At 48.4% G+C, this 23,691-nt stretch overlaps 1 protein-coding gene across 1 annotated transcript in view; it reads left to right on the top strand.

Moving 5' to 3' along the window:
* Positions 1-838: 838 nt before the first annotated feature.
* TRAM1 (translocation associated membrane protein 1) overlaps positions 839-23,691 on the top strand; it is a 62,628-nt gene continuing 39,775 nt past the window's right edge. The window contains exons 1-2 of the mRNA XM_073631783.1: positions 839-1,077; positions 19,491-19,554. Coding sequence (XP_073487884.1) covers positions 955-1,077; positions 19,491-19,554 — 187 coding nt within the window. The 5' untranslated portion in view covers positions 839-954. The remainder of the gene's footprint in view (positions 1,078-19,490; positions 19,555-23,691) is intronic.

The following is a 23,691-nucleotide window of genomic DNA, read 5'->3' as shown; positions in this document are numbered from 1 at the left end:
CCCTAACCTTAATCTCCCAAACTTTTAAGAGCTCCTAGGTTTGCTGCAGAGAGCCCACTGCTTCCACATTGAGGGTCCCTCTCTGCAGCATGCTGGCAGAGAACAGGCTATGGCCGGCAGACTTTGCATACATTTAGTTTGGAATGTATAGTTGGGTTGGGTTGTCTCCACACACTGTGCACATGTGGCAGCACCAGAAGGCTGCGATCAGACCACAGCAGACATCATTTCTAGTCTATAGAAGACCTTTAGTAGGACGCCCTATACACGGTGCCCCAGCACAGCACACAGTGAAAGGAACACACAGCTACGTGACAGAACAGGCAACCAACCACGGACAACCACATCCTTACTGGACCACACAAACCCCGCCCTCTATGTCCAGAACACACTCCATAGCGCGACGTCTCACTATCTTGGGACGTGACGACCTAAAACGCCATTTTTATTGCGGGCAGACTGCATTTGTGAACAATAAAGTACTGGCAGCAAAGTTATTACAACTTGTTTTATAGAGAAGTCTACCATGAGATATTGCATCACTAATGTGTATGAAATAGGAGATACAATTATGAAGACTAGTATTTAGATATGTAACCCATACTACAGTATACACACAAATGTTCAGCAATTTATCACAGGCTATGGCTGCAAGTATTGTGTCATTACTGTGGTGTGTACACATCCCTGAAGGCTGGGACTTGTGTCCGCACAGAATCTGGAGAAGTCAATGTTGGTAGCATGGACAGGTGTGAGAGTTTTCCAGTAACAAACATGGCGCGGTAAACACGTTGGGTCGGTGGTCACGGGAAGCCTTTCAGGGCGAAGCTCCTCCCTTGTGTGCTGACGTGGTGAGAGCAGTGAGTGTGTACGGCGTCATCCCAGGCGGAGGAGGAGGAGGCAGAGCTCCGTCTGTGCCCTGCTGAGTGCGAGAGACAGGCGCCATCCGTCATCATGGGCATCCGCAAGAAGAGCAGCAAGACCCCGCCGGTGCTGAGCCATGAGTTCATCATCCAGAACCATGCCGACATCGTCTCCTGCCTGGCCATGCTCTTCCTGCTCGGGCTCATGTTCGAGGTGAGAGAGGGGCCTGGGAGGTAAACATATGGGGCGGCATGTCCTGTACCCACAGGGCTGCCAGTCTAGGGGGGCCCCCATACCCAGGAGTACTGCCAGTCTAGGGCCCCCCCCCATACCCAGGAGTACTGCCAGTCAGGGGCCCCATACCCAGGAGTACTGCCAGTCTAGCCCCCCCCCATACCCAGGAGTACTGCCAGTCTGGGGCCCCATACCCAGGAGTACTGCCAGTCTAGCCCCCCCCCCATACCCAGGAGTACTGCCAGTCTGGGGCCCCATACCCAGGAGTACTGCCAGTCTGGGGCCCCATACCCAGGAGTACTGCCAGTCAGGGGCCCCATACCCAGGAGTACTGCCAGTCAGGGGCCCCATACCCAGGAGTACTGCCAGTCAGGGGCCCCATACCCAGGAGTACTGCCAGTCAGGGGCCCCATACCCAGGAGTACTGCCAGTCAGGGGCCCCATACCCAGGAGTACTGCCAGTCAGGGGCCCCATACCCAGGAGTACTGCCAGTCAGGGGCCCCATACCCAGGAGTACTGCCAGTCTGGGGCCCCATACCCAGGATTACTGCCAGTCTGGGGCCCCATACCCAGGATTACTGCCAGTCTGGGGCCCCATACCCAGGAGTACTGCCAGTCTAGGGGGGCCTCCATACCCAGGAGTACTGCCAGTCTAGGGGGGCCTCCATACCCAGGAGTACTGCCAGTCTAGGGGGGCCTCCATACCCAGGAGTACTGCCAGTCTAGGGGGGCCTCCATACCCAGGAGTACTGCCAGTCTAGGGGGGCCTCCATACCCAGGAGTTCTGTCAGTCTGGGGGGGCCCATACCCAGGAGTTCTGTCAGTCTGGGGGCCCCCCCCCATACCCAGGAGTACTGTCAGTCTGCCCCCCCCTCCAGCTGTACTGCCTGTCTAAGGGTGCCACTATACCCAGGAGTACTGCCAGTCTGGGCCCCCCCATACCCAGGAATACTGCTAGTCTGGGGCCCCCCCATACCCAGGTGTACTGCCAGTCTGGGGTCCCCCCCATACCCAGGAGTACTGCCAGTCTGGCCCCCCCCCCATACCCAGGAGTACTGCCAGTCTGGGGCCCCCCCCATACCCAGGAGTACTGCCAGTCTGGGCCCCCCCCCATACCCAGGAGTACTGCCAGTCTGGGCCCCCCCCATACCCAGGAGTACTGCCAGTCTGGGGGCCCCCCCATACCCAGGTGTACTGCCAGTCTGGGGTCCCCCCCATACCCAGGTGTACTGCCAGTCTGGGGTCCCCCCCATACCCAGGAGTACTGCCAGTCTGGGGTCCCCCCCATACCCAGGAGTACTGCCAGTCTGGGGTCCCCCCCATACCCAGGAGTACTGCCAGTCTGGGGTCCCCCCCATACCCAGGAGTACTGCCAGTCTGGGGTCCCCCCCATACCCAGGAGTACTGCCAGTCTGGGGTCCCGCCCATACCCAGGAGTACTGCCAGTCAGGGGCCCCATACCCAGGAGTACTGCCAGTCTAGCCCCCCCCCCCCCATACCCAGGAGTACTGCCAGTCTAGGGCCCCCCCCCCCATACCCAGGAGTACTGCCAGTCAGGGGCCCCATACCCAGGAGTACTGCCAGTCTAGCCCCCCCCCCCATACCCAGGAGTACTGCCAGTCTGGGGCCCCATACCCAGGAGTACTGCCAGTCTAGCCCCCCCCCATACCCAGGAGTACTGCCAGTCTGGGGCCCCATACCCAGGAGTACTGCCAGTCTGGGGCCCCATACCCAGGAGTACTGCCAGTCAGGGGCCCCATACCCAGGAGTACTGCCAGTCAGGGGCCCCATACCCAGGAGTACTGCCAGTCAGGGGCCCCATACCCAGGAGTACTGCCAGTCAGGGGCCCCATACCCAGGAGTACTGCCAGTCAGGGGCCCCATACCCAGGAGTACTGCCAGTCAGGGGCCCCATACCCAGGAGTACTGCCAGTCTGGGGCCCCATACCCAGGATTACTGCCAGTCTGGGGCCCCATACCCAGGATTACTGCCAGTCTGGGGCCCCATACCCAGGAGTACTGCCAGTCTGGGGCCTCCATACCCAGGAGTACTGCCAGTCTAGGGGGGCCTCCATACCCAGGAGTACTGCCAGTCTAGGGGGGCCTCCATACCCAGGAGTACTGCCAGTCTAGGGGGGCCTCCATACCCAGGAGTACTGCCAGTCTAGGGGGGCCTCCATACCCAGGAGTTCTGTCAGTCTAGGGGGGCCTCCATACCCAGGAGTTCTGTCAGTCTGGGGGCCCCCCCCATACCCAGGAGTACTGTCAGTCTGCCCCCCCCTCCAGCTGTACTGCCTGTCTAAGGGTGCCACTATACCCAGGAGTACTGCCAGTCTGGGCCCCCCCATACCCAGGAATACTGCTAGTCTGGGGCCCCCCCATACCCAGGTGTACTGCCAGTCTGGGGTCCCCCCCATACCCAGGAGTACTGCCAGTCTGGCCCCCCCCCATACCCAGGAGTACTGCCAGTCTGGGGCCCCCCCCATACCCAGGAGTACTGCCAGTCTGGGCCCCCCCCCATACCCAGGAGTACTGCCAGTCTGGGGGCCCCCCCATACCCAGGAGTACTGCCAGTCTGGGGGCCCCCCCATACCCAGGTGTACTGCCAGTCTGGGGTCCCCCCCATACCCAGGAGTACTGCCAGTCTGGGGTCCCCCCCATACCCAGGAGTACTGCCAGTCTGGGGTCCCCCCCATACCCAGGAGTACTGCCAGTCTGGGGTCCCCCCCATACCCAGGAGTACTGCCAGTCTGGGGTCCCGCCCATACCCAGGAGTACTGCCAGTCTGGGGTCCCGCCCATACCCAGGAGTACTGCCAGTCTGGGGTCCCCCCCATACCCAGGAGTACTGCCAGTCTGGGGTCCCCCCCATACCCAGGAGTACTGCCAGTCTGGGGTCCCCCCCATACCCAGGAGTACTGCCAGTCTGGGCCCCCCCCATACCCAGGAGTACTGCCAGTCTGGGCCCCCCCCATACCCAGGAGTACTGCCAGTCTGGGCCCCCCCCATACCCAGGAGTACTGCCAGTCTGGGCCCCCCCCATACCCAGGAGTACTGCCAGTCTGGGCCCCCCCCATACCCAGGAGTACTGCCAGTCTGGGCCCCCCCCATACCCAGGAGTACTGCCAGTCTGGGCCCCCCCCATACCCAGGAGTACTGCCAGTCTGGGCCCCCCCCATACCCAGGAGTACCCCCCCCCCATACCCAGGAGTACTGCCAGTCTGGGCCCCCCCCCCCCATACCCAGGAGTACTGCCATTCTGGGCCCCCCCCATACCCAGGAGTACTGCCAGTCTGGGCCCCCCCCCATACCCAGGAGTACTGCCAGTCTGGGCCCCCCCCCCATACCCAGGAGTACTGCCAGTCTGGGCCCCCCCCCCCATACCCAGGAGTACTGCCAGTCTGGGCCCCCCCCCCATACCCAGGAGTACTGCCAGTCTGGGCCCCCCCCCATACCCAGGAGTACTGCCAGTCTGGGCCCCCCCCATACCCAGGAGTACTGCCAGTCTGGGCCCCCCCCCATACCCAGGAGTACTGCCAGTCTGGGCCCCCCCCCATACCCAGGAGTACTGCCAGTCTGGGCCCCCCCCCATACCCAGGAGTACTGCCAGTCTGGGCCCCCCCCCATACCCAGGAGTGCTGCCAGTCTGGGCCCCCCCATACCCAGGAGTACTGCCAGTCTGGGCCCCCCCCATACCCAGGAGTACTGCCAGTCTGGGCCCCCCCCCCCATACCCAGGAGTACTGCCAGTCTGGGCCCCCCCCCCCATACCCAGGAGTACTGTCAGTCTGGGGGGGGGCCCCCCATACCCAGGAGTACTGTCAGTCTGGGGGGGGGGCCCCATACCCAGGAGTACTGTCAGTCTGCCCCCCCCCCCATACCCAGGAGTACTGCCAGTCTGCCCCCCCCCCCCATACCCAGGAGTACTGCCAGTCTGCCCCCCCCCCCATACCCAGGAGTACTGCCAGTCTGAATATTATTATACAGGATTTATATAGCACCAACAGTTTACTCAGCTCTTTACACAGCATAAGGAATCCTGCCAGCCTGGGGTGTCCCCTGTATATAGTCATATTGTCCCACAATGCCAGCTGTTGGCAGTGTGTACTAATAGGCAGCACCATGGCTACTTGTAGATGTCATTTCTTCTGATATCCGTGACAACTGATTGTCAGTGGTGTGAGTGGCCTGTCACTCCGGATCAGTCAGCACACTAAGGAGGATGCTGTTCTTGCCAGTTGCTCGTGCTTCCTATATACCATTGTCTTTTCACACTGATGAGGCATCCCTGAGTCTGGCTCTATCTGATGAGATGGATGTACACTGTGTGTACGATATTTTCCACTGACACAGCTGGATTAAGCAGCATCAGCTGTAATATTTAAACTGTTCTGGAGCTGCATTAGATCCTGGTCATGTGGTCGTTAGGTGAGGTCTTCAGTTTTTGTCGGTTTGATCTTTCCCTTTTCCAGAGAAAACATTGGGGTTGATTTACTAACAGGAAATCCACTTTGCACTATAAGTTGCACTTGCTTTAGATCTGAGGGGAAGATCTGAAATAAGGGGAAGCTCTGCTGATTTTATCATCCAATCATGTACAAGAAAAAATGCAGTTTTTTTATTTTCCTTGCATGTCCCCCTCAGATCTCTACAGCGACTGCACTTCCAAGTAGTGCAAAGTGGATTTGCCTTTAGTAAATGACCCCCCATTGTGTCTGATTATTCAGAGCCCACACTTGTTTAAACTTTGAACACCTTGATTTGTACACAGCCTGACTCATAGCACACTGTGCCGCCATATGCTGTGTTCAGCTTCAATCTTCTCTGCTTTGATTGGTTGTTACAAGTTTCTTTTCCAATGCTACATAGATTACAGGATGTGATGTCTTTCTCCTGTATTCCTCCAACTCTTATTAAACTTTTTGCTTTTTCTAGCAGTAGAGTTCATGCTGCCATGCCCAGTCCTCCAGTGGTGTGCTGTCTGCCGGTCTTCTTGTAGGAGCGTGTAATGCTGTTGTCACTGTGTCCTGTAATGTAATATGCCAGCTGAGCTTACACGTGTTATCCTACTCAAAACAGACACATTGCTTACGTGTTATTTCTCAGCCATCAGTCTCCAGTGTGTGAAGTGTGCACACCCCTTTTATATGCTGCAGCTGGAATGTGTACTCTGTACAGAGAAGGCCTGCTTGTCTGTATTGAAAGGCATACTTCCCATTCGGCGATATGGGTACTTTTGCGCTATCTGTAAAGTGAAATATTATGGGATGTGATAAACATAGAAGATTGTGCAGCAGAGTAATAATATCTAAAATAACCTTTCTGTGTGTGCTGAATGAGGAGCATATTTGCAGGTATTCACGATCAGTACTGTGCAGTATAACCTGTAATTCTGTGTGAGCCTTCTAGAACAGATGGTGTAACTGTATACAGTATATTGTGGTGCTGGAAAAGAATTGGTGTCCTTGTGTAATCCTGGTGTATATATTTTCTGCTTTTAAATGAACAATCCATTCTTTCCATGCTTAGTATTTTAATATGTAGGGCAGAAAGCTTTTGTTTACCATGACTATACAGTGGATTGCCATAATCGCTTTGGGCTCTTTAACAAAAATCTGTGATTTGACCATATAGGGCAAAGTAAAAGGTTCATCTTAAAGTGGGACTAAAGTCAGCAAGTACCTCCATTCCTGTGATGTTACGTCAGCGAGTTCCCTTATCGGCACCAACAGCCTCTCTCCAGCTTTTTTCAGATGCAAGGTCTTTGGCCACCTTTATTAGCTAGCACAGGTAAATCCTGCTCATACGCACACAAATTAATTCTGCCGCCAAGGTGTGCCAAGAATGTACACTAAGGCTTGGCCATACATGGTGCCAATTTCTTTCCTGCAACCACGGGTTGCTGGAAAGAAATTTGCATGATTCCCCCATCAACACAGGTAGTGCTGACAGAGGAATCAGCCATTGTCTTTTCCCAGTGGGGGTCGGGAGCAGGCAGGGGAAGCCTTCCCCGCTGGGAGAAGACAGTGATTTTCGCTATTGGAAGCGAATCCGGCAGGCTGGTTGTACACAAGCTGATCAGTCGATCAACTTGGTACATTCAGCCTGCTCATTAACTGTTCGAAGTTTAGCCAGTTCCTGCTGAACCAGCCGAGCTTTGAATCATGTATGGTTGGCCTAAGCTGCACCAGCACAACTCAGTTTGCAAAGGGGCAAGTAAGTGTGTTGTAATGTAGAAGAGTCAGCCAGCCAGCCTGCTTACAGTTGTGTTTTTTTATTTTCACTTTAATACCCCCACACATACTCCCACACCTTTCTGTTCAGCTGCCTGGAGAAAGGAAGGGGAGCTCTGTGCAAGGCTGGCCATACATTATATAATTTTCTTTTGAATTGACCAAAACCATATAATATGAGGGGTTGTAAAGTCAGAAGGTTTTTTATCTTAATGCATTAAGATAAAAAGCCTTCTGTGTGCAGCACCCCCCCTAATAACTTACTTGAGGTCCCTCTCAGTCTAGCGATGTTCACGAGTGTCTTGGCCACCTGAGATTCTCTCTCCTGATTGGCTGAGACGCAGCTGTGGCACCATTGGCTGCTGTCAATCAAAGCCAGCTAACCAATCAGGGGGGAGAGGGGGTGTGGCCGGGTCAGGGCTCCGTGTCTGAATGGACACAGGGAGCTGTGACCCAGCGCAGGTGCCCCCATAGCAAACTGTTTGCTGTGGGGGCACTGAACAGGAGGGAGGGGCCAGAAGCACAGAAGAGGGACCCGAGAAAAGGAGGATCCAGGCTGCACTGTGCAAATCCACTGCAACAGATCAAGTAAGTATAACATGTTTGTTATTTTTATAGGGGGAAAAAAAACAAGACTTTACAATCTTTTTAAACCTAAACACTTTCAATTTGTATGCAGTTAGGCAGTCCCTTAGACCCCACACTGGGGCACTTTGCAGGCACTACAGCGCTAAAAAATAGCGCCTGCAAAGCGCCCTGAAAGAGCCGCTCCTGTCTCTTCAGTGTGAAACCCCCGAGGGCTTTCACACTGGGGCGGTGCGCTGGCAGGACGGTTAAAAAAAAGTCCTGCTAGCAGCATCTTTGGAGCATGTGTATACCGCTCCTGCCCATTGAAATCAATGGGCAGCGCGGCTATACTGCCGGCAAAGCTCTTTGTGGGTGATTTTAACCCTTTTTCGGCTGCTAGCGGGGGTTAAAAGTGCCCCCGCTAGTGGCCAAATACCTCCACAAATATGACGGTAAAGCACCGCTAAAAATAGCGGCGCTTTACCGCTGCCCCCGCCCCAGTGTGAAAGGGGCCTTCTTACACTACATAGTTGGAGGTTAATCTTAAAGGAATTTGAATAAGAAAATTGTATTATGTATGGCCAGCTTTACACTACTGAGAGCTTACCACCCCAATGTGCCAATGCTGTGCCAGTCTCCAAACACCTTGGCTGCCACACAAGGAAGAGGAATGTGTCTGTGCCCCTCCACTTCCAGAAGTATCAGTTACTTTCTTTACCCCCAATGGCTTAATGGAGCAGCTGGGAGAGCAGAAAATTAAAAGAAAAGTTCGGGTTTTATATAAAAAAAAAAATTATACTGGCCTAGGTGGATTTGGCATATATCCAATGCTGCATCTGTCCCCCGCCACTTCTAAGACTGAGAATCGAGTGATCAAAGACTGCTGATCTCTCAGTTCTCAGTCCATTGAGTAGAGAGCCTGTGGTTGTCCATCACTGGCTCTCTGCTCTGCCCCACCAGCGCTCACTGGATTGCTGGGTTGTGGAGGGGGCAGGAGCCAGTTGCTCAGTCTCCCAGTGGATCGCTAAGATGCTGATCCAGCTGCCGACCCAGGCATCTGGGTGGATCCCAACTGTAAAGTCGGGATCTTTCCTGAGCCTGGACTAGCTGAGTGACGTCCGCTGAAAACAGGTCACAGAAGTACAAAACGAACTGCACTTCTGATGCCTACAGGGGAAGTATAGCCAAAATAGTTTGGCTATACTTCTGCTTTTAAAGTGAACATGTAATTTCAGCCTAGGGTTGGTTTCACATGGTCACTGGATGGAGAAGAGCATCTGATGCTTGTACACTGTGGTGTCTGCGGGCACTCACAGATGTGAGATTGCCACCCGATCTTGCAGAGAGCAGACAGTTATGGTAACTGTTATCTCACATATGGGTAATTTGTAAGGCACACGTACACATTAAATGACTGTTTCTGACTCCATCAGTTAAGTTTTAATGTTTTTTGGCATCACTAGACGCAACAGCTGCGCTTGTTTGGAAAGTGCTTTTGTTTTCCCCCTGTGATCTCCACTTAGTATGTTCACCGCTCATGGGCCTTGGTGGCCAACTTAAAGAAGAGGTCCACCCACCTCTGCAAAAATTAAAAGCCAGCAGGTACAAATACTGCAGCTGCTGACTTTTAATATGAGGACACTTACCTTGTCCCGGAGTCCAGTGATGTCGGCACTGCAGCTGTTTCCATCAGCTGTCTGGTGCCACCGCCGCCCGCTGCGGGGAAGGGAACCCAGCAGCACAGCATTACGGATTCACGGCGGGTCCCTCCTGCACATGCATGAGGGACTGCTGCGCTCTCCTACTGGCCCGGTGGAGGAGGGAGCCGAGCCGCTGACGTAATTCACCATGGCCCGGACTCCCGGTAGTGGGGACAGGATACCTATCCGCCCCCCCGAAAGGTGCCAAATGTGGCACTGGAAGGGGGGGGGGGGTGTCAAATGAGCGGAAGTTCCACTTTTGGGTGGAACTCCGCTTTAAATACCTGACAGCCTTCGGATAATGTCTGGATGTGAGACCATCTACTGTCTGGGGTTTGCCCTTAGGCTGCATTCAGACCTGAGCATTTCAAAGTCAAGCGTTTTTACCATGATTTTGCTCTGATTTTGTTCAGGTCACCATTGTAGAAGGCAGAAAAACACCTGTAATCTGCCCCAAAGAAGCTCATGTTCTTTTTTTGAGCTTAGGGCGTTTTTCAGGCGACAAAACTCTCAGATGGGAACAGGTGCCATTGAAATGAATGGGATTTTGCTTGTTGGGCGTTTTTCAGGCATTTTTTTGGGGGCATTTTAAGAGAGTTTTATGAGCTGAAAACACTCAGGTGTGAATGCAGCCTTAGTCGTACATGAGTGGATAAAATTTACATATAAAGTTTAGGTAAATTGGCGAGGGCCTAGATGTCTATACATTTGGTTGATCTAACCGATCATTATCACTGTGTGTGGGCAGCTTATAGGCAAAACTATCAACTAATTAGAGAGAATGTAGGAAAATGTGAGTCATGGAAACCATAAAATAGAACTTGGAAGTTTTTACTTCTATAACAAGGCAGTAAAGGACAATATGCTTACAATCAAACTACTAGTTCAGTGAGCTAACATATTGGCTTCAGGTCACATGGCGTATAACCGAGCTTCCACAGGAGCAACTTACAGGGATTTGTAGACGTTGGTTGTACAGGCTGGGGGTGTTCTTGGGCAATCAACATCTGTACATTCCACGGTGATTGAATTCAGGTGTCTGTGCTACCTGTGAGGTATGTTTCAGACGCTCGGTGGCTTGAATAAGCTACGAAATGTCTTCAACATTACAGAACAAGTCTAGTTGAATAATACCAAGTTCAGGGCTCAAAATTTCAAGTCCTGAGCCACTAGCCAGGCCTTAAGAGTTACTCGCCACCAGTTGCCCCACCCAACCTCTTCCCTGCCCCACCCCTAAGTCCGCCCCTAAACACGCCCTTGTAAATTATCTCATGAAATTACACTGTTAAATGTTTTAAGCAGAATTAAGTTACAAAAATAAATAACAACTTTAAAAATATTAACATAAAGCATATCCGTACCCATCAAATGCGGCCTCGCTGTGCCCATCAAATGCGGCCTCGCTGTGCCCATCAAATGCGGCCTCGCTGTGCCCATCAAATGCGGCCTCGCTGTGCCCATCAAATGCGGCCTCGCTGTGCCCGTGAATGCAGCCTCTCTGTGCCCATAGCCTCTCTGTGCCCGTGAAAGCAGGCTCTCTGTGCCCGTGAAAGCAGGCTCTCTATGCCCGTGAAAGCAGGCTCTCTGTGCCCGTGAAAGCAGGCTCTCTGTGCCCGTGAAAGCAGGCTCTCTGTGCCCGTGAAAGCAGGCTCTCTGTGCCCGTGAAAGCAGGCTCTCTGTGCCCATGAAAGCAGGCTTGACTGTGCCCCATTAATGCAACTTTTCGGTGCCCCATTAATGCAACTTTTCGGTGCCCCATTAATGCAACTTTTCAGTGCCCCATTAATGCAACTTTTCGGTGCCCCATTAATGCAACTTTTCGGTGCCCCATTAATGCAACTTTTCGGTGCCCCATTAATGCAGACTCCCCTGGATGGATCACACACACAGCGGGGATGTCCCGCTGTGTGTCACAGAGCTGGCTGGGTTTGTGTTGGGGGGGCAGTGTAACAAGGTCCCGCCCCCCCAGACCAGCTCGTTTCATAGGCGGAACACTGATATTATCACACGAGCCGGTCTAGGGGGACTAGGACCTTGTTACACCGCGCGCCCTACACAGACCCAGCCAGCTCTGTGACACACAGCAGGACATCCCCGCTGTGTGTGATACACAAGACAAGAGGAGAGAGAGAGGGAGGAAGGGGAGCGCTGCAGCCTCTGTGTCCTCCGGCTGACAGTTTCCTGGCTGATCGCTTCAGCCAGGAAACGGTCAGCCTGGTCCACCCCCGCTCCTCACTCGCCCTGCATTAAATTCCACTAGCAAATTGCGAGCAGGCAAGTGGAATTTTTGAGGGCTGACCAAGTTACTATTAGCTAGAGGCCTTTACTAGTCCTATATGCTTGTACAAAAAATGATTCCACACAAAATGTATATTACATTTTTTTGTGTATTAAACAATTTGAAAAATATATCATGAGAGTTATTGAATGCATATAAAATCACTTGTGCAGCATAGGGATCTCACACCATTGTTGGGTGGTGTCCGTCAGCGATTTACTTTTCTGTCTGGAACCAATCCTGAGACCATCTGTCATATGGATGGTGTAAATGGCCCATTCTCTACACTTGTGTAGTCCTATGATGATCTGAGCTTTGGTAATGATAAATCAATATTGACCTAAATATTTTAAGCTATGGCCTGAAAGAGCAGTTTGGAGATTCGATCTTCCAGTTCACACATCATCTGTTGTGTAAAGTACATCTACCAGCCTGGCTGGAGCCATGGAAGACGGCACATGTTCACCAGATTTGTCCACTGATCTGCGGCTTACACATAAAAAGGCCAAAGCTGAAATCACCATTTCATGGGGAAATATCTGTTCAGTTGATTTTTTTTTTTTTTTGGGCAAGTTTTTTTCACTGATTTTCACCAAGTCCTTATCCTTCAAATAACCAAAATCCTCTTTTGCAGATGACCTTGTGAGATTTATTTTTTTAAAGTTTACTTACCGGTATTTCACTCATGACAAGTGTTGGAAATGTGTATTATGTTACATTTTGTTGTCAGTGTGCTAATATTTGCTTGCCAAACCTTTTATATTTTGGAGGAGAATTTGATGCTGAAACAGGGCAACGTGCACAAATGCTTGTGAAAGTAAGACTTCCCGTCCCCGTTTGGGAACAAAGTTTAGTCAGGCTTAGCACTGCTCATCCTTTCACAGGAAGCATTGTATTTAAAGGAGAAGTTCACTTTGCAAAAAAAAAGCTTCTTTTATTTTATTTTTTTGGTAAAAAAATGTGCATTTACTATTTATTTTTGGTGCCTGGAAAGCAATGCACCAGTGATCATCAGATTGCTGATGCCATGCAGGTCTCCTGTAGACTGTGATTGTAAGCTTTCTGCCCCGTACATCAAACAGCCAAGCAGTTTCACATTGTTAGGGAGACTCGATGAACTACCACAGCGATCAACAATGCCCTGGTAGTTCATTGAAAACTACCAGCCGACAGCAGCAAAGGATGGCAGGACTTGTAGTACGTTCATACACAGAGCTCTGTGTATGAATAATGCGGCTGTGTGGGTGGAACCCTGTGCGACCGTGCTGTTTTAAAAAGTGACAGCTAGTATGGGAAACGTCTCCCCATACTGTTGCCACAGGGAGAGAGAGCAGTGGGGACATATTTCACCCTAAAAACACGCGCGACATGTAACATGTTCCCAAAGCTGAACTTTAATGGGTGTAGGCTTTCTCTGATTGGCTGAGGTGGAGAGGTGGGTGGATGATTTCACAATCTCAACCTTATCCAATCCGAGGAAGCCTTGTATTCATAAAATAAAAAGCCATCTGTGAATGGCTCAACAGTGCTTAGCAAAATTCGAATTTGTTTGGAGAGTGGGACAGGCAGTTCCCATTTCGCTACCGGAACATGGTAATTTACGGAGCTGATGCTGCATACACCTTATACAGCATTGACAGCAGCTGCCTGTGTTGTTAAGGAAATAATTCATTTGGACCACCTTGGCCCAAACCAACTAAAACATGGAGTTAGGCTTTAATTTTTGGTGATGATTACACTGCTACCATGTTCATCATATGAGGACAGCTGAGTGTGTATATATGGATCAGTAAACTAAAAGCGCGCACCGATTTTTAGGCATCTTGGCTGTGTTAATCACACAGGCTAATACTGTGAGTTATTCAAGCAAGGCTAGTTGGAGTTCCTCTTTAAGTGGAAGACACTCTAAATGTAACAGCTGTGACAGTTGTCCCTTTGCACTTAACACAAGATTATAACTGATGGGTCAGAGCACATGAAGATCATATTATGTTTCTAAAGTTAACTTTCAGTTTAGGCAAACCCTAGACTTACAGAAAAATGATGGCCACCAATGTAGGCGGCCATATAAAAATGTTATCTGCCTGGCTGTCATGCTGTCCCTCCAGCTGCTGTGTTGTCACTGATTTATAATAAGGATGGAGTCGCTGATCTCCATCTGCATACTTGCAGATCTGTATTGACTGGCAAGCATTTTCAGGAGAGCGATCAGAAATCGCAGCCTGATGTTTATCTCAGTACAGGTTTTTATCAAATCTAGGTGGACACTCCCTTCACCTAAACAGCTGTAATCAAAGAAGATTTCTCCTATATAATACAGCAAGCTACAGTTTGCCATGTGATGATGTGTCCTGCTAGTGTATATAGATTGTTTCACTTCTCTAATGCAGAACAGTGCACCAGCAAGCAGTACATTGTTTAACTGAAATGCATTACTTGATATGACTTCCTGCTACTGTAAGTTCAGTGACTCAACCTTGCTATCAGATCGCTTGGTAAGCTCAAGTCAACTAAGATTTAGCATTAGTTTAGGAATCTGACTTGAAACTAAACATCAGACAAATGGGTAACTATATGCATGGTATGGGTTTTACCTGCCAAAAGACTTGTAATCTTGTCCTGCAGATGGCACAAGAAGGTTGGTGACCAGACATTTATCATCTACAAATTATTAGCAATAGGTCACGTCCTTGGCCTCAGCCCGTGTTTAGATAGTGAAGGATAGCAGCCATCTGATGAGGTTTCCCTCTTCTCTTGTTGGCATATTCCTTTTCAGCACAGGTACAGTTCCTTCTCCCAGTCTGAGTGCTAACATATAAAGAGTGTAGTAATAGCTGATCATTGTAGAAAAATATTGGTCATATCATCATCCCAGCTTTCAAGGCTCACATAAGACCCATCATCTTAACGCATCAAAAGTGTGTATCAAACTGCATGTATCTTGGTGTGTACATAGCTTTAGATTCTTTTTGCTTTTATTATCTCAAGGTTTATTCACATCACCTGCAATGGGACTGTGATGCTGAACACAAGTCCGATGCAAAGTCAAGGAAAATGCCATGTTTTCAGTGGTGCCAGACCAGTTCACACCAATGTCCTACGTTGGTTTGCTCTGATAAAAAAAAAATAGAGCATAGTATTTTATTGCAGCTTGTTTGGAACAAGTAGTGACCTAATGCTTAAATAGGAACTGCAGTCTGCTCACATAATTTGGATTTACACAGAGGCACACCTCCAGCTCTAATAGGCTGAAATGTGTCAACTGTTTTCATCTGCCTTTTGTTCACTGTGGCTTGTCAATAAAAACGAAGATTTTTTTTTTTTTTTTTTTTCAAGAGCAACAACCGAAGTGCGGATCATTTTTCCTAAACCTCCAGCTCGGCAGCTCTTGGCCCTCTTATGACTCATCCCCTCCTGGCACTGTCTCTCTCTCTCTCTCTCTCTGTCCTAAGCCTAGGTGAATGACCAGACAAAGAAGAAGTGGGCTGTATAAGGTATTCACTGGCAGAAAAAAAAAAATTACTATCCAAAGTTAAAACAAGGGCAGAAGATTTAATAGATGAAAAATGACTGAAGGTCCGTTTTTAAGCCTGGAGGAGAAAAGCAAGCAGGAACGTGTTAGAATAACACAACACAGTGCTTTAAAAAGCCCATGGCAGTGCACATGTGTTTTGGGAGCATTAAAGCAATGCCTGTGCCTCCAGTGAATTGCTTCTCACACTAACTGATTCTGTGGCTTCTTGAACATCAGATACATTTTCCACCGCCCAAAAGGTTTTAGCTTTTAGAAAAAAGGCTTGCCGTACATCCTTCATTTTCTCTCCTTCAGCCCTCAGGCTGAAAGGATACGTTCACTTTTGTAAATGAGAAAAAGAATACACATCTTTTTGCAGGTAAAAAAAATGAGCATTTGTTTTTTTTGTTTTTTTTTGTTTTTTTTGTTTTTTTTGTTTTTGTTTTTTTTGTTTTTTTTTTTTACTGGGAGGCTGCAAAGCATTGCACCCGCGATCTGTTAATGCAATGCAGGGCTTCTGCAGACTGTCAGTGTAAGCTGTCTCCTCGTACCCCATACGGGCAGGAAGAAACCATGAACTACCTAGAGAGCTCAAAAGTATCCTGGTAGTTCATTGAGTACTACAAGCCGACAGCTGCAAAGGATGTTGCTACTTGTAGTTCATTTATTCACAGAACTGAATGAATGATGCAGCCGGGTGACTGCAAGTGTGGGTAGAAGAACCCCGGCTCACTGTCACCAGAGGTGGTAGCTCAGGGAATGGCTGCAGTAGTGGGAACATGTTGCGTGTTCCACCCTAAAAATGGGTGTAATGTGCCCAAAGGTGAATTTCTCTTTGAACAAGAAAAAATTCAATCTATTCCTCCATCCTCGACTATTGTGTTTAAAACAGCCGCCAATGCCAGTAGATGGCTAGATATCCAAACAGTGACTGCATCTGATCATGCTTCTGCATCACTGTGAGGCCAATCATTTTCTACTGGGCTAAGTCCATTTTTAAAGCGATCCGTGTGATGCTTGCAGGGCCATCCACATTTAGCACTAATTGGCCATAAATTGAGGCATGTATGGCCAGTTTAAGTCTCTTATTTGTTAAGTGAATTACCATTTACCCATTATCCTTTTGAAGTTGCTCTGCCAGACTGATGCAGTGCGACATCTGATTGATTTGGTTTACAATTGCTCATTATAAGCCATCTAACTCTTATGCCGCGTACACACGGTCGGACTTTTCGTCTACAAAAGTCCAACGGACGCCGACGGACTAAAGCTGGCTGGTAATCCGATCGTGTGTGGGCTTCTCCGGACTTTCAGCAGACTTTTTCAGCCTCAAATCCGACGGACTTTAGATTTGAAACATGCTTCAAATCTTTACGTCGTAACTACGACGGACCCCGAAATCCGCTCGTCTGTGTGCTAGTCCGACGGACAAAAACCCATGCTAGGGCAGCTATTGGCTACTGGCTATGAACTTCCTTATTTTAGTCCGGTGTACGTCATCACGTACGAATCCGTCGGACTTTTGTGTGGTCGTGTGTAGGCAAGTCCGTTCGTTAGAAAGTCTGCTGCAAGTCCGCCGAAAGTCCGCAGAAAGTCTGTCGGACAGGCTGTCGGACTTTTGTAGACGAAAAGTCCGACCGTGTGTACGCGGCATTAGGAGTGTAATTTTGTAGAGGTAAGTGCCATATCTGTGGAAGAATTCTGCGTGCCTATAAAGTGGCAGTGTGTGACTATGATAAAATTGTGCCCTGCAGGACACGATTGACAAAGAGTTTCTCTAGGTGTGTTCTGCCTCTTTCATTGCCAAAATTGCTGTTAGCTGGGTACGGCGGTTCTGCTTACTCACCTGTTTAACCAAGTGCCAAATAACTGAACTCCTCTCAGTCTACTGTCGGTGAAGCCTGTGTAAGCTGTTTTCTTCTGCATTGCAGGGTTAATTGTGCATTGTGTGCCGATGGGCACTGAAAGATCCAAAATGAAGTGTGGATGAAGGAAAGTTATGGCTTGCAGGCTTTGTGTCTGGTTTCTAGTACATGAAAAGGCTCTGGGTGGCCTGTACATGTGGGATATCGTATCTGTTCCAGTGGCTGCAGCGTGCTGTGCTGGCTCTGTGCCTAGAATTGCTCAGCGATGTTAACGTGGCAGCACAGATCTACTTGTCTCAGCAGCAGTGCTAGGAAGAAGTTTACTTCACAGGAACATAAAAACCTCAGAAATATGCATCCCTTCTGGGAGAGTTTAAGATTTATACTTGTTTTTGTGGAAATGTATAACATGGTTGCTGCTTATGAACTATCCCCTTAAATTAAAGTGTATCTAAACCCGAGAGCAAAAACGAATGCAATATTACAGATAACAAGTGGCTGCATTTGTTTTCAGCTTTCAGGTTTTGTTTTTTTTTCTTTGTTTTAGGCTGGGTTCACATTATTGCGAATTGGATGCAGGTTTCCCCGTGTCCAATTCGCATAGCATGAGACTGACCGGCTCTCTATGAAGCCGGTTCACACGTCTCCGGAGCGGCTCCGGTGCAAATTGCACAGGAGTCCTGTGCGTCTTTTGGTCCATTTCAGGTCCGAATTCAGCCCAAACTTGAACCTGAATTGGTGAGTGGAGATGCACCGGACCCCTACTGTGAGCCGCTCCAAGCTCTAGTGTGAACCCAGTCTTAAAGTGATTGTAAAGGGTTTTGTTTTTTTTTTAAATAACAAGCATGTTATTCTTGCCTGCTGTGTGCAATTATCCTCCTCTTCTGGGGTCCCCCGGTGCTCCTGCTGCCTTTGATTAACCCCCCTAGCAATCCACTTGTTAGGGGGGCTCAATCCCAAGCCGCACTATATGAGTCTGTTGAGTCACACAGTGGAGCTTGGCCCCACCCCCTGCCTCCTTGTCACTGGATTTGATTGACAGCAGCATGAGCCCAGTGAGAGCACCGCCACTAGTCTCGGGCACAGCGCTATATCAAGTTTGGCCTGAGGTGAGTATTTAGGAGGAGGAGGAGGGGAGGGGGGTAGGAGGGGAGTGCACCTAAATAGTTTTCTTTACATTAATGCAGAGAATGCATTAACCAAATCCTGCCCGGCCTGTAGTAGAATGACGGCCGGGCAGTGGTTCCATTATCTTGACTGGGCATCATTGAACGTCCAGCAGAATAATTCCGCTCGTGCACGCTCCCAGGGACGTGCAGACCAGCGATCTGTAGTGTGGTGTTGCACACCACATCTCCGATTTCGATAAAGAGCCTATGATGTAGGCTCTTTACCATGTGATCAGCTGTGTCTGATCACAGCATAACCAGGAAGTACCGGCTTTCCTCTCTTTGTGCTGACAGGGCGCGAGCAGAGGAGAGTAGATCAGCGGCTCTCCTGACAGTAACCCTGGTGATCCTGCAAATTACACCTTTTTAGCCCCATTCACCCCTGAGCGCTTTATAGCTCAAAGTTTCAAAACATCCAAAATCCCATAGTTTTCAGTTGTACCTGTTCACAGCTGAGCACAGTGTCGCTTGAGGCTCGTACCTCAAAAGTACATGAGCGGCTTCTGAGCTACAAGCTTCAAGCATTTTTGTCCCCAATAGGCTTCAGTGGAAAAATGAATGTATTGGGTGCCTTTCTTTGTTTTTCTCCCTAGTTACTAGCTTTACATTGCCTAAAACTAATATTAAAAAAAATCCTGTAAAAGATAATGACCAAAGACCGTCAGCTCAAGAATGAATACAGCCTTCTTGCCACTAGATGACAACGCCTACTCGCTGCACTGTATCTTTGGAGGAGTAGCATTGTCACTCTAGGACAAAAAGTGTGCTAAGATTATAGAACAACTCCCTTTCCTCCTTAAATTAAAAAAAAATATATATATGCAATATGAAGACAGACTGCTAACATTTTTAATTTTCAAAGCTACAGCTTTAGAGGAATGTTTAGCTCCCATGATTTAGTGCATTTTCCTTGTAGTCAGTCATTACAACATAAGAGAGAGGGAGTGGGCACAGACACAGCTGTTCATCGTAAAAAAAAAATATATATATATATATATATATATATATTTTATATTATTTATTTTTATTATGCACTTTTAACTTATACCAGTCCTTTTTCTTTCTAGATTACAGCAAAAGTGGCAGTTATGTTTGTCACATTACAGTATAATGTCACCATTCCAGTAGAAGGTAAGTTCTCTCAAACATATAATTTGCTAATTATACATTTTACACATCTGTTACATGATCATTTTGCATGTGTAAAACCTGGTTTAAAAAAAATAGATTATATGAACATAACAAATAGATTTTCTCAGCTGTTGGAATCTGACAAGCTCTGGTGGGGATTGTTTTGTCGGCTCTGGCTCTTTGTAACCTTGCGGATTTCTCCAGGTTAGCCTCTTTGCAATTTTCTTTGAATCCTTTGCAGGTTCATATCCATTGCTTAAAGTATAACGCCAGCCAAAATTTTGTAGTTTAGAGCCTCTGTCAGGTTTTTGTTGTCTGTGTCCCTGTTGCTAGGCGCTAACTATTGTCGATGGAAGAGGTGAGGAGCTGCCCGTTCTGGTGACACCTGTTAGAGGTGGAATTTCTCCTCACTTTGGGAAGACTTGTACTTCTTGTGTTTCCAGTAGGGTTGCACCGATACCGAGCATTTGCATGATTACTTGTACTCGTGCAAATGCTCTGATGCCTAATTCGATACCTGGACATTCGGGGGTGATCAGTGCAGCGGTGGGGGTACACTGATCGTCCCTGACTGTCCCTTCTGTCCTCCTGTGTGTCCCCGCCTGTGTCCCTCCCCCTCTGGTCCATCTCTGTGTCCCTCCCCCTCTGGTCCATCTCTGTGTCCCTCCCCCTCTGGTCCATCTCTGTGTCCCTCCCCCTCTGGTCCATCTCTGTGTCCCTCCCCCTCTGGTCCATCTCTGTGTCCCTCCCCCTCTGGTCCATCTCTGTGTCCCTCCCCCTCTGGTCCATCTCTGTGTCCCTCCCCCTCTGGTCCATCTCTGTGTCCCTCCCCCTCTGGTCCATCTCTGTGTCCCCCCCCTTCTGTCTTCCGGTCCCCTTTGTCCCGGATCTGTCAGGATAGAGAGCGGAGGAAGGAGCCGGTAAATCTGTAATTTACCGACTCCTTCCTTTTCTAAATGCAGAGTCAGTAACTCTGTCCATTCATAACTGAGCATTGTAAACTGTATTTACAATTCTTTCGTTTATGAATACGGCGGAGCCTCTGTCTCTTGTCTATTCATCTTCAGTGCAACTGAGGCTGCAAAGAAAGGACTGTGCAATCTGTGTCCTCAGTCCCTTTCCGTATCTCAAAGGGGAGATATCAGGGGTCCGTTTAGACCCCTGATATCTCACCAAAGCCCCTCCCCCCAACAGGGTTGATAAAGATTTTTAAAAAAGGAAAAATTTTAATAAATATTTAAAAGTAAAAATAATAATAAAAAAGACACCATCCGCTTCCTCTTCTACTCTTGGATCTCTGGCTGGCGCTTTTGGCTCCTCCCCCCTCTTAGTGCCCTCATAGCAAACTGCTTGGTCTAGGGGCACTCGTGCATGCTCACTCCCGAGCCACCCTTGTGTATTTGTGAGACACACAGAACATGGCTTGGCCCCACTCCCCCTCACTGGCTGGATGTGTGTCAACCAATGAGGAGGGCGAGGCCTGGGAGAGCCTCTGCTCTCGTGCACATTGCTGGATTGGGCTGAGGGAGGCGCTGCACACAAAGTTTTTGCAAAGAAAACATGAAGGTTAAAAAAACCTTCAGTCTTTAGAACCACTTTAAGTGGCCTGAATACCTGAGCTTTATTTAGTATAAGCCCTTGTAGTGAGCAGTCTAGGGCCAACTTTGTGAGTACTTAAAGGTTCAGGGAGCTCTCCAAACATTTCATTTCTCCAGCAGCAAAGTTCAGATCTGATCCTTTGGGACTCGTGCTCACTAGACATTTTTACAGCTTCTGTTTTTTGGCTTCAGATGTTTTTTTCTGCAATCAATAAACTCTCCTGCGTGTTATCCTAAGTGTTCATGCACAGGCTTTTATCAGCAGTTTTTGGCTGAGGCATTCTCTGGCTGGAAACCCCCCCCAGAACTAGTGGGCTTGAAGAGGTGTTTTTCAGCTGTAAAAACGTTCTAATGCTGAAAATATCTAAAAAACGCAGCTGTTCAGCGTTTGAGTGCTTTTGAGCCATAAGCTTTTGTGCGAGTATAGTTTTGCTAAATAAACTTGCGCTTATAGCGTAGCATTCTACAGCTAAAGCTACTGTCATTTATATAACCTCAAGTGTGCATGAGGCCCTGTAATCACTGTTTTAGCTTACTATGGGGAAGCTCTGCTATAGCTGTGCTCTCAAGCCTCTTTTGATTTCATGGCTGTAGATTTGAACTCAAATCTTGGAGACCATAAAGCTAAAAGCACTTTCTTGCTAAGATGATCTCTGAGACAAGGTAACTCTACTAATTATTTTAAAAAGGACCAATGTTATTATGTATATACCATACCTGGCTGATGTCCCTGGAAGCTGAAAATCACTGAGGTAGACACCACCTACCCCACTGATCTCCACTAGCTTCTCTGTCCTGCTCCGAGTGGCTGCATTGTGAACACAGGAGGTCGGCCGCTCGGCATGGGCATCATTCCGAGAACACTTTGCATTTTCTGAATGAATGCAAAGTATCCTCTGAATGAAGGCATTGGAGGCGTGTTGACATCCTGCTGTAGAGCTTTTTCGGGGAATAAGCTGTGGGAGGGTCCCAGCAGGCCCACCCAGTACAGGCTGCCAGCTGAAAACTGCAGGAGGGGGCGGATACGAGATCAGTCACCTTGCACAAGGACAGAGAGTAGCAGTGACTGGTCTTTATTACAGCAAGCTCCTGCACAGAAGCAATGTTTCACATTTGATTACTGCATAGATCTGGAAAAAAAAACAAAACACACTAAGATTCAAATAAGAATATATCTGTCATCGACAATGTTTGCTTATTTCAAAGTTCTGGTTTAACTCCCAGTACTTTATTCATCCAAGTATCAAATTAATTTGCCAAAATAATGTATCAAATTCAGTTGCCAAATAAAATGAATAAGTGTGTGATCATTATTTTTTAACATTAAAGCATTAGTGTTCCACTGCAAGACTTTATAAAAAGCACCTCAACTACCAGTACCACCACAGAGCAAGCGTCTCCAGCCACCTGCATGTCAGACCTAATTCAATTCCAGCACACCCTGAGTCTCTGGATGCCATTGTACAGTATGCATATATCCACTGGATTTCTGAAGTAAAGCTTGGCCCCTTCCCTTCCTCACTTTTTTTTTTTTTTTTTGAAAACCAGCTTCAGAAGTCAATATTAAGGCTTAAACTTAGCACACACTGGTCGATTGTCAGGCGTTTCTATAGAACCTGCTGACATTCAACCCATGTGTACTGCAGCTGGTCCGACAGAAGCCCGCCGTACTGCCGGCTTCTGCCGAAGGGGCATGACTGAAAAAGGTCTGCCGACTGGTTCCCAACCAGCGCTCTCAACCAATGGCAATTGATCAATGATATCCGCCGCCCTTTTGTTTACATGGCCAGGGATTCCCAGCCAGTAAATGATTAGGGCTGAGTGACATCACTGGTTGCTAAGGACGCAGTGGGTGCCAGCACCTGCTACTTCCTTAAAACCGTTGACGGGAAGGAAGCTGTCATCTACAGTAGAAGTAGAAATACTGATACTTTATATATTTGGCTCCCACTACATTATAAAGTCCAGCGTTCAAACACCTGAGCAGCCAAAGTTGGATCTGAACTTTGTGTTTGGATTGAACCTTAACCCCTTCCCACCTTACATGCGGCTTAACGGAAGTGAGCGTGCTCCCAGGACAGAGACTGGTCTTTTGCCAACGATCGGGACCGAGACTTTCGTGTTCCAGGTAGGGCCGAAACAACTAATCGATTAATTGACAACTAATCGATTATGAAATGAATCGATTTACTATTTTCATAATCGATTAATCGGCCAGTAACATAATGGGGTTAAAAAAGCTAAAATTAGCCCTTTATAGTACAAAAAGAACAAATAATCTCTACTGTAAATTATTACTTTCACTGTTGCACAGTAAAAAAACGAAGGACTAATTTTTTTTTTTTTTTTTAACTCCATTATGTTACTAAATGTCTTAGGCCTGGTTGCCACCCATGTGTTTTTGGTGCTTTTTGCAGAAATGCACTACAGTTCATTTAACGTTCACATCTATGCTTTTTTCAGCTGCTGTGTATTTGGTAAGGGTCAAGGACCTTTTTCAATGCAAAACTGTGCTTTTTTGGTTCAATGGAGAAGCTGC

Source organism: Aquarana catesbeiana, linkage group LG05 (assembly GCF_042186555.1).
Source record: "Aquarana catesbeiana isolate 2022-GZ linkage group LG05, ASM4218655v1, whole genome shotgun sequence".
NCBI classification, from domain to species: domain Eukaryota; kingdom Metazoa; phylum Chordata; class Amphibia; order Anura; family Ranidae; genus Aquarana; species Aquarana catesbeiana.
This window is presented reverse-complemented; position numbering and strand designations above follow the sequence as displayed.